Genomic DNA, 16,568 nt, shown 5'->3' with positions numbered 1-16,568 from the left:
CCCATATCACCAAATCACTGTGAATGCAAGCAGACGTCCATGACCAAATGATAATGATGTGTTATTATATAGCACTTACGCTTAAGTTCATTCTATAGAACAAATATACATACAATATCACCCAACCTGTGTTGGTACTCATTTATCGCCCTCAGAAGGATGAAAGCCTGAGTTGAGGTGTTTAAGAACAGATTAAATAAGTGACTCACCCCCTGAAGTGTACCTGAAATAAACCTTTAATGAGTCTAGGAATTATTATATAAAATTCCAGAAAGACAAATTGTTTCATATTCCCATTCTTTCTTATTTAGGGTCACTGCTGAAAGTGTTAGACATGTGGAACCGCTGTTTTTTTGTTTTTACGAGGCCTGAACAAGAAAGCCAGCCACTCCAGAAGCAAAGAGCCACATGGTGCTGGCTACAGCCCAGGAGCTTGCATTTAAAAGTTTTTTTTTAAAGTTTTCTTTTTTTTTGCGGTAGAAAGGGAGACCCCTGCCGACCCCTAAATGACGTCCCTGGCTGCTTTCATTACTTTACCCAGCTCTATTTCAATTAAGGAGCTCATAATGTTTTCGATCTCTCACAATCAAGACCGCAGTCCCTTCTTCTATCAACTTGCCAATGCAATTGCCATCACTGGTATTATTTCCAGATCCAAGAAACGGGAATAGAAACAATCCCTGTAAGGATCATACATGGCAGCCTGCAAATAATAACTGCGACATCGCTACTGACCTGTAATAAGGAAATGACGTGGCCACTGCATTGTCCTCCGGGATTATAGGTCAGCTGAGACATGGCAATACCTGCTGCTTGAGCCAGCCCAGAGCAGGATTCCAGCTGTCAGCGCTGCACTTCATTGGGGCCTGGTGCACTTTTCGAATTCCTTTCTAGTGAAATCGCTTCCTGTCACGCTTTGCGGACATTCCTTGATAAGGAACCGTTTATGGCAGAGTATTTATTTCGTGCACTGCTGGAGTTTAAGACATGAGAGAACGAATCTATCAGCGTGTTATTACTTATTATAAAGCACAAAACGTTTTTAGATGCATTTTATTAAACTGTTTTTCTACATCACATTAGAAGCTGTGTATTCTACACTGTTTATATGCATCAACATCTGGAACATCGTTTACATTCGATTAAACAAGAGGCCAGTTATTAACGGGGAGGCCAGTGTGTGTCCCCATATTTAGAGGAGTAAAAACAACATAGGATACATTATAAGGATGTTACAAGTCACCTTGGAGGTCTGTGACTTCATAAAGGAAGCCAGCCTTCTGCCTCGTCCTCTATGTGGCCACCACAGAACCCCTCAGTATCTTGCAATTCCCATAGCCTGTGGTAGCGTTGATTTACCCCATATCAGGGGTCTGCAACCTGTGGCTCTCCACATGTTCTGGACCATGACTCCCATGATCCCTCACCATTGACTATCGTGGCTCAGGCTGATGGGATTTGTAGTCCAAAACATCTGGAGAGCCAAAGGTTGCAGAACCCTGCCATAGATCATTCAATTTCAGCTATTGGGAAGGCTTGAGGGTGAAAGTGAGCAGGGAAATTTAAGTTCAGATCCTCAAGCCGGCTTCTGACAAAACCATGGGACCAGTGTTTTAGGGGGTACCTATTAATTATGAAATATATTTCCCGAAAGAAATGAACTCTGTATTTAGCTTTCATTTCTATTAGAGCCGCTATTTACTGAGTGAACCTTGCAACATTGTGGTCTGAACTTGAAGAGAGCGGCCTTGGTTTTCAAACTGTATTTTTCCTCAGGCCACTGTACAATAACAGCACTGCTAATTTGAGACATTAGCAAAATGGCGAGGTGACCGCCTCCTTTCCAATGAAGAAAGATGTCTGACAGGCCTGGGCCTTAGCGCAACCCCTGTTTAATGTTTGCATAACTGTGGTAAGGAATGAACTCCTGAATAATACAGGCGGATGTCCCAATGATTAGTAACTACCCATGCGCAGGGTCACTTTATGCAGATGACGCAGCCATTCTAGCCAGATCGGCGGTGTCATGTCACTTTATGCAGATGACGCAGCCATTCTAGCCAGATCGGCGGTGTCATGTCACTTTATGCAGATGACGCAGCCATTCGAGCCAGATCGGCGGTGTCATGTCACTTTATGCAGATGACGCAGCCATTCTAGCCAGATCGGCGGTGTCATGTCACTTTATGCAGATGACGCGGCCATTCTAGCCAGATCGGCGGTGTCATGGTCTAAACCTTTTATCAATAGACCTTGAAATATAAATGTCAAAGACCAAGATCATGAAAATTGAAAGCAGAAAACCTTCGGAACACTTCTATAATATTGAAGGCTACAGGGTAGAGGAAGGAAAGTCCTCCAGTTACCTTGGAATTCGTTTTAATAACAGAAGTGAACAGCCATTAACAAGGGGACTCTCTTTTCAGCGTGTAGATGGTGCACGTGGTCATTTTAGTCGCCAAACTGGAAAACAGGACATTTTCGGCTGGGCTTAAGGTAGTACGCTTTGGGGTTTTGGTAGCTTTGCACCTGTGGTGGTGACCGAAAACATGTTTTTTAAAATCCATTCTGCATGCCCCATTGTTTACCCCCCAATCTCATGCTGCAAAGTCACCAGGGTATTGGGGGGCTAGGGGGTGTGGTTAAAAGTACAGATTGGCCGATTGCATTTGAGGCCAGTCTTGCTGTGGCTTAAAACCTGGGCCTTATCCGAGGGAGATCATTCTAGAGCCTTTTAAAAGAAGGCATGTTTGAACGGACAAGGCCCTGTGTTTAACATGGCTTCAGGGTCTGCATTTGTACCTTTCCTGGCTAGACCTGTTCTGTTACTGGATTGATCCTGACGGGGTTGCCCAGAAATAATATTATGGGTGCTAAGAGATCCTTCTGGCATGGCGCCATGACGCTGTAAATGGCGAGCTGTTTGAGTCCTGCCCGGCTGTTCACTATTGATATTTTAAGTCTTTGTCTGGAATGGAACCCCTTCTAAGTAGCCTGCATCCTAGCACCCTTCCTTTGCTATACTCCAAGCTGTGTGTATACTTTGTACTGGTATTATCAGTTCAGAGGACACCGAAAAACCTGCATGCCAGTGAGCTGCTCTGTTCCTTTGATGCAGAGATTATAATGAATTTTATGTCCTTTCATCCTCGTTATGATGGCCTAAAGTCTGATTGGCTAAAACCCCTACTGAACAAATAAAGTATTTGTAATATGCGCCTAGACCTATTGCGCTTCAGAAGAACCGTTTATGGTCTTTCCTGTCAGCCGGTATATTTGGAGCACTTGGAAGTGTCAACCTAAACTAATTCCGGAATTATTGCATCATACATTTTTTGCTATTTTAGATGAGGATTCATGTGTATTCAGGAACCAATTCTGTCGGTATGCTACTATCACTATCGGTTTAAAAAGAAGATAATAATATTCAAAATGTTGAATGTTTACCTTTTTTTGCCAATGCTGTGCAATGCTTTATTGTATTTTTGTGTGCTATGCTGGTATGCAAAATAGAAAATGTATCTAGCAACGAGAACCCTGAGAGGTCAACTAGAGGTGCAGGAGAAGGGCACAGCCCAGGGCATAGCATATTTACTCCGTGTGCCCTAAGGCCAAGGTGTTAAGCAGCCTGCCCCTTCACTCCCTACCATCGCGGCCAACCCCAACTCTCCCAGATAACCATTAGTCATCCATATGCACATACAGCAGGAACACTCCCCCGGATGCATATCAAGTAACACACTGGGATCATGACAAAGGCATGACCCTCTGCCATCATACACACACCTTCACCTAAATACTTAGAAGCTGGTCAACACACAGAGAGCAAGTTCTTCCAATTGGCCCAGATGAAGAGACCAGCATGCTCAACTGGCACCTCCTCCCACTAACCTGCCACCCCTCCCCTCCTTTGAGAGAGCTTGAAATGAGTGCTCACACAGCACAGGCAGAGAACATGGTCTTAATGAAGCAGAAGGCCTGCTGGGAAGGGATCGGGTCTCCTGCAATGATTCTTGGAGCTTGTGGTCCCTGGTATCGCCCCGCCAGGGACTGGGTGTCCTCCGCCCTGTTCCCTCGGGGGGTGGGGGGGGGCTATGGTCCCTATATCTTGTGTTCTTCCGCCTTGCTCCTAGGAACACCGCGAGGAAGAGAAGTCTGCGTGTAGGCTGGCCTTCGATAGCTTTCGATGGGCCCCAACCCTACGTGTCAGCCCAGATCAAATGGCCAGAGTTGAGTGATCTGTGCAGCCTCTGTGTGAAGTCATCCAACAAGAATAAATAGCACTTGGTTTATATGGATTTCTGGATAGTGCTGTGATTTGCAAAATTGCCGTTATCAAGTTTTAAAATGTTTTTTAAAAAAATCCAACAATTGCTTTGGAAGCTCGTTTTAATAAACGCTAAAATAGTGCTGCAAAAATGCAGATTTGAGAATTGTTGGATGACTTCAGAGTATTTCAAAAAGTCTAGTGCTGTCTCACTAACCAGTCATTCCAACCGTGTCCATGATTAGTCGGGATTTTTTTTAAAGGACTACATGTGTTTGGGATAGTATGGCAGGTGGTAGGGTCAGAAAAGGAAGGTAACCGGTGGTATCCCATTCATTTTATTTTTATGCAGGTTGATTATTAGGGCTCGAAGAGTGGAGGAGTGTGAGTAGGAAAACGACAATAATTCAAATCCCCCCTTTTTACACTGTTTCTAGAAGTAGTGTATGGTACAGGAATCGGGTCTCCGAAAAAATACATTTGAAAGTTTAACCTCAATTCAAAAGGTTTTGAATTACTTCAGACAGATCTTAATGAACAGCTATTTCTCTAAAATAAATTACCCAAGTTATTTCATTGACATTTTAATTAACAAGATGCCGTCTGCTCAAATGACCACAATTATCCATATATAAATATGCCCCCCTTTCAATCAAAATACTAATGTAATAATTAATCTTCAGTAATACATGTGATTCCGCAGCCTTGCGGCCTAGTACTGCTGCAAAATAACAGCTTTTAAAGCATCCAAACCCAATGGAAGTCATTTGATCAAACTGGCAGGGATAAACCATGGAGGCACTTTCACTGTGATCCCGCCCTGAGAGTTTCAGATTGCTCACAGATCTCTCCCGCATGTGCTTTAACCCAGCAACCTATCTTGCCACAACTTAGGTGAACGTGATGCAACTGTCTACCGACCCACTAACAACGCTCCACTATCCTACGTACTCACCCTAAAACATAGAACAAAACAGGCCATACCTCTACCGCAGCAAAACATAACACCACCACAAACTTCACACACCATGCAACACCAAACAAGAAACAAAGCCACCCACACAAGAATCCCCATACACATACTCTTGCACCAAACACCACAAACTACTGCCAACAAGAACGAACCAGCGCAAAGTGGCTGTTTTTATCTGAACTGAAGCTACCAACAGCACATCAAAGTTCTCTTGCACGTTTCTTTAATTGTGATTTAGTTTACAAAAAACCTTACACAAGATAAAAAAAATTCAACATGAAAAGAAATAAAAACATAACGAAATGACATATACAATCAATCCAAACAACTTGAAACAATGTCTTAAACACTGACACTACCCAATTATTAAAGACACATTTTCCCAGCACATAAGTCTAGCCCACAACCAATCTCTGGAAAAGTCTGTACCAAAACATTCGGGGTATCCATAGAATCTGGTGCTTCTCCTCTGGAGATTTGGACATTGCAAAAATCCTGTGACGCAATGTCTCAAGACAACCTGAAAGAGTGCAAAAACGACAATTCTTGCACTTTTCCCTCTCAATCCCACTAACTAAGCCCTCCCAGCCCTCCTTCCTTTTCAGATCCGACAGGCTGCCCGGAGACCACCAAAGTGGCAGTGGCGCGCGGTGTAAGTCACAATAACATAACTGCCTTGTGCCCAGGATTACTAACTGGCCTATTCCATAAAAGCCTGCCTCATCTCTGCTTCTAATCGGGACAGCAGACACCGGGCACAATCCTATGGGGTGACGGCACTTTGCCCAATCACATACCTGTATTTTATTGGCTTTGGAAACAGACCAAGTGACTGATAAGTGCTTCCACATTAATACTTTGAAAGGATTCAACAAACGCTTGGCTGACCTAATGGAATATGATGGCCCCCTTAAGAAATTATCTGTAAAGGATGCAATGAAGCTGATGTTTATGGACCAAAATCTGTACATTCCCCACACTTTCTAACAAGGCGATGAAGTCGAAGCACACATCCAAATGTCAATCATGGAAACAGATGAAACCTCATTATTCAGCGGTACTGCTCTTCAAGCCCATGCGCAATAGCCATCCTTAGCTACTGACGTGATCTTTGCCATTTGGTATTGAAATAGCTCAAGGGTGCTGTTGTCATAGGGAAAAGATACATGCATCAGCTCCCCAAAAGCACGGGCTGAAAACTCTGGGTCTCTTTATATTACAGCAATGAGCTTGTGTGTGATGGAAACCAATACCTGCAAACTTGTACTGATCGATAGCGCAGGTACACACAAATAGTGATCGAAATCATGGTTTCGGGATGTGGCTTGAGGATAAGAAGCCGATGGTTTGAACCCGGCTGGTGCGGATTGGATGGAAGATATGAAATCAGTGGCGAAGGCAAGCAAAGAATGCAAATCACTCGCCATTCTACGTGGGATGGCATCTAAGCCAGGGACTCGGGTGAAGTAATATTCAAGGGAAGACATATTCTGTTTTTGTACGCATTTACCCTCCAGAGTTAGCAAGAAGGAGTACATTTTGCCAAAGCTCTGCTAAGTACATGAAGTCACTATACTGACCTAAGGAATTTAGATTGTGTTGAAGTGTCGCGTTTCTCAGGGGACTGGACACCTTTTCCTAGGCTTGGCGGAATACGGCCTGAGGGTTGACATCTTTTCGGGCGAAACATTATTGGTCTCCGATATGGGAACATCATTTATCACGTAAAGCAGGAACATTGAAGTAATTGCAGTAATTGCAGTAATCTATTTAGTTGTACCTGTTACACAGGCCCAGCCTTGAAAAAGACCCAAAAGGGTCGAAACACGTGTTGGCTACCAAGAGGGCCGCACATATGACTTTCTCATGTTGTATTAAGTAATTAGCCCAACAGGGGCTTTAACTGCTTTGTATGGTTGTTGTTTTTGGATTTTCTATACACTATTGGTACTGCGTGTCAACCGATGTGTGCAGCAACGCGACTCTGCATTACAGCTAATTAAAAGCACTGAGCCCTTTCTTATTTCTCTGCAATGATCAAACAAGCAGAAAACAGAGCTACATGTTTTGGGGTGAAATCTGTAGCTTCCTGATTGGGCTATTTTTTCTGTAGTGACATCAATGGAGATTGCGGATGAACCCCTAGTTCACATACTAGTGATGAATCCCCAGAGGAACTTCCTAGTGTCTCATCTTAGCACTAGTGGCCAAGGACACTAGTACTAAGATGAGACACTAGGATGCTACGACTATGATGAGGAACTGACTTTGACTCAGACTTTCTTTTGTTGCTTGTGCCAGAGCGGCGACATACTAGTAGCAAAAGAAAGCATTGGGAGTGGCAGGACACAATAAACAACAACCTGTGATGCAGCCATTTCATGCCATTAGGTTGCCAGGATATCCAAATATTGTGCTTCTGAACACCCTTTCCCTTCTCTCTTCTGTATGTAGCATGATTTGCCCACAAACTGGCACTAAAGCACCACCATATGTGCCAAAATCTACACCCTAGGAAGGACCTAAAGACCCTACCCTTTAAAGAACATTTTGCCAATCGCCGACTGTTCCAAAAGATCCTATGTTTCTGCTTTTGGAATACCCCACTTGAAATTGCAGAAAATTCTCCCTGACCATAAGAATCCAACAAAACCACAGAAAAATTGTAAATGATCTAAACACTCAACTCTTCAACCAAGCTTACATAGCAGAATCCATACAAGTACCAACCAGCAAGGTATGGGTAGGATCCATATAGCCTAAGCATATGAGCCACTTCTCCAAGACCAGCCATTTAACAGCAGCCTCTTATTCACCTCCCAGCTGCTTTTTTCCTATAATCATGAGAATATGTGAGATTGGCCTGAAGGCCACCCGCAAGTTAGTTGTGATGGGCATTCCCGCTCCATTTGCTTTCCTCATTCCCACCTCTTACCTCCCTCACGATTTGAAGCACCTTCTCACAATGTGGCACTTTACAAAACTCACAAAAAATGAAATAAAATAAAAAGGCATACAAGTATAAACACAGAAAGTAAAGGGTTGTTCACATTGCAGCCCGTATCCTTTTTGCAATGATATTCTTCATTTTAGGTAAGCGCATCTGTTATGCTATGTTACGTTATGTTATATTTTGTTATGTTATGGTGCATTTGTATAGCGACTTATGTACCATTGGTATGATCGCAAAGCGCTGTGGGTTGAACGCCCTTGGGGACTGTGGTCCGTATCAGTGGAGAGTAGTGTAGCATATAGTGCTTGGGTGCACTTGGTATGTGAGCAGCCAGAGTGGTTTGTGCGGGTTGGCTGCATTCTAATCCTAGGTGTGGTGCGGTGGATGTGAGAGATCAGTGTAATGTGCGCATCAAGTAGGGTGGTTTCCAAGACTGCATTCTGGCTCACGTGGGGCCTGCGTAAGAGATTATGTGTGCTGCTAGGCTGATTTTACGTGGGGTATAGCTGCGTTCTACCAGACTGTTGAGGTGTTCTATGAGCGTTGTAGGTGTGGGTGCAGCTATGCCGAATTAATCGAGGGGTGTAGCTGCATTCTATTGTTTGTTGATGTAAAGTGGAGAGTGAGCATATTCGTAGGAAGGAGTGTCTGTGGTTATCGGTAGGTGTCCCCCTTTCTTGGGATGCTTTCGGAGCTCAATGGGCCGGCCATGTCTGTCCTGGTGGTTCGTGGTAGGTGAGGGTATATTATGTTATCTTGTCGGGCGGTTCTTTTCCAGACGCTCTGTAGTAGGACTCAGAGTGGAATTTTAGGCTGGGTTGCTGGGCTCTTCGTGGGTTATCGCATGATTCTCTGGAGAGTCCAGCCAAGCATTGTTGCTTCTGTGCCTCTGGTGTGGGGTGCTAGGTTCTTATTCCTAGGTAGGCAGGGATAGCCTCTATTGAGCATACACCACCAGCTTTGCCTCGGTGGTCGAGCTGGGTGCGGTCAGCCCGCAGCTGCATAGGCCGGAACCCCTTTGATCTATAGGCAGACTTCCATGATTTGACTGTTCCTGCTTTTCCGGGGTGAATGCTTCCTGCTTTTCCCTAATTAATGCATGAATTATTAATGTGGTTTCCTTTGCCCCTGTACGAGTACCTAGAAATGACTGTTTGCAGTATGCACTGTAGTTACCAACAGACTCATTAATACAAATCAAAGTAGCTTGTTTTTAATAACGTGCCTGCTGCCACAGCTATGCATCTTCAATGCGCTGCATACAACAGGCGCTTCTATTACCCAACTAAATGGTACTCGGACAGATGAAAGACCGAGACAACCCTTCTGAAGTACATACGTGTGACCAACTCATGTACATAGATCTATGTGGAAGGTGTACAGTTTTGACCAATTGTGCTATCTGACCGCTTGTTATGCAGCATGATCATCATGGCTGCCACGGCATTGGAAGCTCTCTGGCCGTGGTCGCTGCTACGTTAGCAATTGTGGCCATCCAGGAAGGTGCTGTGATGATTGGTGTTGGGCTCATTGTGGATGCTGCAGGTGTGCCCAATAGGAGTTTGCATCTTCATTGAGAGCTGGGCTCCAGGGCATGGTAGCTGGCTGCTAGACATTCTGGTTGCCCATTCAAAGATGTCTGTGAATACACATAACATTGTTTCCCTCTAGGTTTATGGTAGGACACTTCCCATTCCATCATGGCAGTCGATCACTCCCTGCCTGTCATGGTGTTCTGATCAACATAAAAATACTGCTGGATGCAAAGAGGAGGTGCTACAATTCGTCTCTGCTCCTAGCCCCCAGTTGTGTCTCAAAAGTCATGCCCTGGTGACGTATTTCATCTGTTTTATTTCTGCCTGTTGCTTTTCTCCCAGAAAGGGGTGTCACACCACATATGTCCAGATTTTCTCCAGAGGCAGTGCAGTTGCTTCAGGGAAGAGTTTTAGGATGGAAGCATCTGACACTGACATGCTGCTAGCAAGCAGTGTGCAAGTGAAACGTGCAGTATGTGTGTCTGTGAGATGTACTCCAGCTCCCACGTCTTCTGTCGCCGCACTTTTCCGCTTAGCCCTTCTAAAGCCGATGGTGTAAGCATGTACAGCATTATAAAGGACATGATGCTTCTGCAGTATTAGGAATTCTGTTCCCACACTGGCGTTTGATGAAGTCTTTCTTTTTGATCCTGCAGGTTCCAAGATGAACCCAGCCCGCAGGTCCGCCATTTTGGAGTCTGAACTGACCACGGCCCAAGCAGAGCCCACACAGAATGGAACAGAGAGCCCGGCCAAACATGACATTTTCTCCAACATGAAGGACAAGTTCATGAATGAGCTCAACAAGCTGCCAAGTGAGTGGAGTTATACTGGGAGAGGGGCAAATGGAGGGGCAGTTGAAGGAGGTAAACTCTCAAATAGTGGTTGCACTGGGATTGGCAGGAAAAGCGTGCAATTGGATGATCGAATGGTGATCAAAAGAGAGCAATGGGTGGTTGTGCAGGAGTTGGCATGGATGGTTGTGGTGGATAAAGGACGCCAGAGATATACGCTGCAATGGAAGGTTGTGCTGGTGGTGGAACAGTGGAGGCATACTGGTTTAGGAGGTTACAGTGGACGTGGAAGAAGAGAGAATGTAGTGGAGGGCTGGGCTGGAGGCAGAAGAGGTGTTATACCCAGCAATCGAAAGATTGCAGGATATGTGAAAAATGGGGTTCTATGTTAGAACAACGCATGTTTTTGGTCGCCGGTAAAAACAACGCATTTATTAACAGTTTTTTTTAACAGCAACATTTGGGGGAGACTGTCACAGGCTTGTCCCGCTCCCCATGATACCAGTGCTCATCTAGCTCCGTCACACCGTCTCAGGCACTCAGCACTCGGACACAAATAACACACAAGGCCAGAAGTGTGATAAAAAAAACGCTGTAATGTTAACACACACACCAGGCTCTGGAGGGCTGCACTCGGTTCTGCTTCTCCCAGGCCTGGCTCATACTTATGTACTATGCAGAAGCTACATATTATTCTCCTCCTATTTACAGTACGTATGAACAGGGAGAGAGAAAGCACATTTCGGAATAGCATGATGTCTTTGCATGGCAGCCTGAAGCAGCCTTGGGACTTGAGCCAACAGCATCAGAACTGTGTACTTCTCGAGGGAGGGCCGTTCTCATGCCCATCTCCGAGGCCCAGAGCATTCCACAGATGAGCTGCTCTGCTCAGAGACATCACTTGGCACGGATGTTCAGATGTTAGGCCAGTCCTCAGACAAGTCTTTAGGCCAGTCTTTTCGTAGCTGATGAATCTCAAAGAAACCAAAAGAGAGTGCAGAATCAGAAATGTAACATGTAACATGTGCCCACTTTTTTTTCCCTTCTCATTTAACTATGAATCGCTAACCAAGGCCTCTCACTACTTAACTGCAATAAAATGATTCCCACTCAATAAGGAAGCAAGAAACATAAAAAACATTATCAAAATAAAACTTATTTATGTTTTGACTCATCTAAAGCCATTCATTCCCTGTAATCTATTGCATAAACACCCTCAATTATTAGCATCAGCCATAATCTAGGGTGCATCTAAAACAACAAAACCAGGCATAACTACATGTCCCGCACTTTCTAGCTCTGAGCATCCCTGTCACTCTCACATTCAGCACCGCCCCTTTCAGGTGTCTGTCATGTTTGTGTGCACTGTCCAAGTCAAAGTCAATGTCTCCCTTACTTTCCAGTATATAGTAAGCCTCTAGTACCTCCCAGTCCCTAGGTGCACCCGCAGTCAGTGTCAGCAGTGACTTGTCAGTGCCAGCAGCGACTTGTCAGTGCTTGTCATATTTTTCCCAAATAGCATCTTGCATGGTGAATACCTGGTCGCTGACCGCTCTTTCAGTAGTCCATGAAGAACAAACGACGGCCAGTCTTCCCACTTTGTGCCTTTCACATCCATCTGCTTGCACTGCTCATTCTTTTGCTCCTCTCTCTGTTTGTTCTGCCAGGCTTCTTTTGCCATGGGCCACCAGGCCATCTCTGTTGGACACTGAAGTTCATTGTCTTGCCCTTTCTCTGCATTGATATGCTGCATCGTTTCTTCATCCTCCCCTTTCCAAATGGCCAGGAGCCGCTCGCATTTCCTTTGATCCTCCTTCTTGCTCTTCTGTAGGATAATCTCCACCACTTCAAGCTGTGGGCCCTCCATCACATGCCACTCCTTTTCTTCTAGGGATGCCATTTAGCTGTGGCTGTGGCTCATTGTCAGCTGTCACGGGCCACTCTTGCTCTGATGCAGTTATCTTCTCACTTCCCAGAGCCAACACCACTGATTGCACTGATTGTAATTCACCATACTGTGCTCTTCCCCCCCAAACACTATTAAGTCACGCTGACACTGACCACCTTCTTTACATGTGGGCCTGTTAATGTCCTTCTCTGGTGCACATGCCCTGAAAGCCTTCTGTTGTGATTTGACAATCTCTGACATGTATTTGCCTGACACTACACCATGCACATTTATTTTGTTCACTTCCCCCGTCTAAGGTGCACACTGCACAGTCATCCGGCCTTCTGAAATCAAGTTCATTTATTGCCCCTTTGTCCGGATGTGTCTCCCCCCATGCTGTCAGGACCTTGTTTGCTAAATCTGTCATTGCATCTCTTTTTTCCAAAACGTCCTCCCTCCCCTTTGTTGCACGCAGTTGTCTCCTCCGGTACCCAGCCAGCCCATGTCTCCCCCCTCTTCCTCTTCCTCCACGCTCTCAGAAATACATAGAGCCACCCTGACAGCTTTCTTCATCATCCACCCCTACAGGCACCTCACATTCATGCCCCTCTGTGTGTTCTCCCTCCTCCCACTCCTTCAACGGTCTCAGCCATGCATCATCAGCTGCATTCAGAATGTATGCCCACCCCTGGGCGGATCTTAACCTTTCCTCCACATCCACATTCCCTCCCACCACCCTTCTTATCTCGTCTGGCTACAGCTGCCATATTGTGGCCCTCGTGAAAATTTGTGTAAGCATTATTGCAAAATAAGAGGGTCTCAGATCTTGCGTCTTACCACCTTTTCTCTTGTCCTTGCTGGATAGAGGGATCTTCGAAATGAGATTGTATCTAAACAGGGTGTGGCCTCTCAAAAGTGGGTCACTGTATGCAACTGTTCTTCTGGTCCAAGGTATCATGGAAAAGGAATCTCTGTAATACTGTGCATGGAGGGTGGTCCCCAGTATAGATACATTCTTTCTCGATCTACGGGCGGCAGGAGGCAGGATCAACTCAATTTCTTTATCACTGAAATGACCCTGGCTTTGTTCAGAGAGCAACTCTCTAATAAGGTGTTGGGCTTGACCTAGTAGAGTGGGCTTTGTGTTGCCCCCCTCCCGTGGACGTACTCTAATATCATGCCTACTATTTCCACCTCTTAATGGGAGAAAGTGGCCAGCCTACAACGTGTGTTGAAGGAGCTATGGGTGCGTTTTTTATTTCCATTGGCAAAGTTATCTCACTGTGCATTTTGGATTGTTCCACTGATGAGTGACCTGCATTTTGTATTCAAAATCTGCAATGGGCAATTTTCTGTTTCTGGCTTTTTATAATCTGTCTGGATGTGCCGCTGTCTTTGGAGCTCATTGTTTTCCTCTGGTTTCTTTCTCGGGCGTGTGCTTTCTTGAGGGTATGTGTCCCTTAAGATGAACATTTGTTCCCCAGTGTTCGACCATGATTTCACTGGTGCCTTTGGGGTTTGATTAGAATCAGGGTGTTTTGGATGTTTCTGGAAGATTGGTTGGTGTCTTTGAATGCCATCTTGCTGTGGCTGTGTTGGTCAGGCATGTGTAATCCTCTTGAGTAAATTGTACACCATGTTGGCCTCATCGACCTTGTGAAAGAATCTCTGTCGGGTGGACGCCCGTGAACGAGGAGAAAGGACCAGAGAATATCCTGATTGGTTGGCTGGCTGAAATGTGGGAGGGGTTAGATCCACTCAGAGATGAACACCACTCTAAAACACCCGAAGGTGTGCATGCAGTGGATCTGGAAATATGGCGTGAGGACCACATGCACATTGCATGTGCACTTAAGCTTTTGGTTGCCCACCCTCACCCTCATCTTCGGGGCCCAGAATGCCAAGAGAACATCACCGATTTGGCAAGGTGTCCTTTGGACTTGGATGGGGACAAAAATGGAGAAGCCCAGCGTGCCAGAAGAAACCCTCTCTTTCTGATGCTTATCTATATCAGATGATGCAAAGCGCTCGCCGTGAAATATCTTCTTTGATGCTATTATGGTGATGCATCATGGATTAAAATCTCATGTTTGGGATGTGTTCATGTAATTGCGTTGGCGTTATCACATCTGATGACTTCTGCGTGTGTAGAGGATGTGAGGCAGTTGTGGGGAAAGCAGGGGGAGAACTTGACAGCAAGAGTGCATAAACAGGGGAGCACTGGTGAGGCCTCCTCCGGAGCGGTATGCCCCCTTCTTAAGGTAACACCATGAGTGCTATGCTCAGCTGTCAAGGTGATATCTACAGTATTGTGTCTAAGTCTCTGGGTCACGTCTGGGATATTTTCTTCAATTATGGAGGCCACAGCTAGAGGAATGCAATTTTAGAAGGCCGAGTGTTTTGTCCGTTTCTGCGGGCCTCTTCTGGACTATCGTGTCTAGTTCTGCAGGTCACATCTTCAGAAAGATTAACAGATTGAAAACACTCATGAAGGTGGGCAACCAAAATGGCAGATTCTTTATAGACATGTAAAGTAATGGGAGAAACATGCACAATTGACAAAAGAGGGGAAGTGGGCTATGTGTTAGATGCATTGCGATTCCGAAAGGGAGTCAACACAGTACACAAGGATGCATTTTTCAGCAAACAAGTACTCGCTGAAGTAGAGGTCATGATGTGAGGCCAGAGGACCTCACATATTCCCACCCGCGTGGTCTTTCAGAGACACAGGCCTTCAGGAAAAAATATCCTGATGACCTCATTGGCCAGTCCATCTCCCTGAGGCATCAGCTGAGCCCCAGCTGAGCCCCAGTGGGTAGGCGAGAGAGGTCTGCTGTGCAGTGGTAAATATGACTACAGTTCAATGTTTCTAGCAGTTGGTCTTGGCACGCTTACCTTGGGTTAATTTAGTTCACTCCTTGGACTGTTGATGATTCTCCAACCTGCTCCCTAATATTGGCTGATACACTCCAACTGCCTTACTGAGGCAGGTAACAACTGCCGGAATCCCCAAATCCATAGAAAAAAGGCTGAAAGAGGTCCGAATTGATATTGCATCCACTGCTTCCACCATCACACCCAATCAGATTGGTTGCCCCCTGTCCCTTTTTCATTTCTATTGTCCGTCTTCATTTATGTCTTCTGTTTTTCATTCATTCTTTCTTTCATGTCCCCTTCCTCACCATCGGCTCTCCTTTCTCAATTCCAAAGGTCATGCCAGGAAAGGTAAGTGCTCACGACTCCCCACCTCCCATCTCCTACACTTGTTGTTTGTTTGTCGCCTGTGTTTGTGGAGAAGAGGCATCATGCCCCTGCGCCTTCTCTGGATCCCATGTAGCTAGCGCAGGGCGCTCTCTGACTCCGGTGGAGGCCGTTCTAACTGTATGTGGTCGACCGGCCATCCTCTACTTGAGAAGTCAATGTCCAACCATTATCGTTTACAAGCTAATGTTAGTTTGGCATTGAAGATCCAGAGTCCGGAAGCAGATATTTTATGAAATTGTGTTCTCACATAGTGACTCATGCAGGATTCTTAGTGTGATGGTAGCTGTTGCTATAAACCAAGTCAATGGTATTCCTTTTACCGACCTCTGATGAAAGGGTGTGCACGCCATGGCGGCGTTTGAACTTGTGAAGGGCATGCATGTCCCATATCAGAGACCTCTGTTTAACTCATGAGCTGTCCACCTCAGGCCTCCCATCAGCACTGCTCCTGGAAACCAAAAGTCACGTCATGCCATTCACGCCATAATAATCACACCTCGTACTCCCTGTAACCAGAGATAGACATAAATTAATAAAGATTTCACTTATGTCAATACCAAACAATTTCAGGGTTGTGGTTAGGGCGAAGGATGCACCGTCTGCCCTTTCATTGCACATATACTAACACCAAATAGCTGGCCAGTGAAGTCATAGATGGCTATTAAGAGTGACTAAACGTCCAAACTTTTTATAACTACAAAAACATCACGTTGGTGCACTTTTGCACCCTCTTTTCTTGTAGTCCTCTTATTTTTTCAACAGAGCATATGCAATTAAGCCAATGATAGTGACCCATTAAGAAACAACAGTTTGAGATCAGTTTGGAAAAATGCCAATTTTTGATTTAAACAGATATGTTTTTATCCATTTCAGCATTTCACAATTGTCTGTTGA

At 45.2% G+C, this 16,568-nt stretch overlaps 1 protein-coding gene and 1 long non-coding RNA gene across 3 annotated transcripts in view; one reads left to right on the top strand and one right to left on the bottom strand.

Annotated features, from left to right (window-relative positions):
* SYT5 (synaptotagmin 5) overlaps nt 1-16,568 on the top strand; it is a 482,978-nt gene that overhangs the window by 345,458 nt on the left and 120,952 nt on the right. For both annotated transcript variants that reach the window (XM_069638084.1, XM_069638075.1), the window contains one exon: nt 10,385-10,543. In XM_069638084.1, the coding sequence (XP_069494185.1) occupies nt 10,393-10,543 (151 nt within the window). In that variant the 5' untranslated portion in view covers nt 10,385-10,392. The remainder of the gene's footprint in view (nt 1-10,384; nt 10,544-16,568) is intronic.
* Nucleotides 11,099-16,568, bottom strand: part of LOC138527073 (uncharacterized) — a 60,872-nt gene continuing 55,402 nt past the window's right edge. Inside the window, exon 3 of the long non-coding RNA XR_011283809.1 lies at nt 11,099-16,180. This is a non-coding gene — a long non-coding RNA (uncharacterized lncRNA). The remainder of the gene's footprint in view (nt 16,181-16,568) is intronic.

The sequence above is a fragment of the Ambystoma mexicanum genome, chromosome 1q (genome assembly GCF_040938575.1).
Source record: "Ambystoma mexicanum isolate Mex_15411 chromosome 1q, UKY_AmexF1_1, whole genome shotgun sequence".
In the NCBI taxonomy this organism is placed as follows: Eukaryota; Metazoa; Chordata; class Amphibia; order Caudata; family Ambystomatidae; genus Ambystoma; species Ambystoma mexicanum.
Note: the sequence above shows the minus strand (reverse complement) of the source record. Positions and strands in the feature narration are given on the sequence as shown.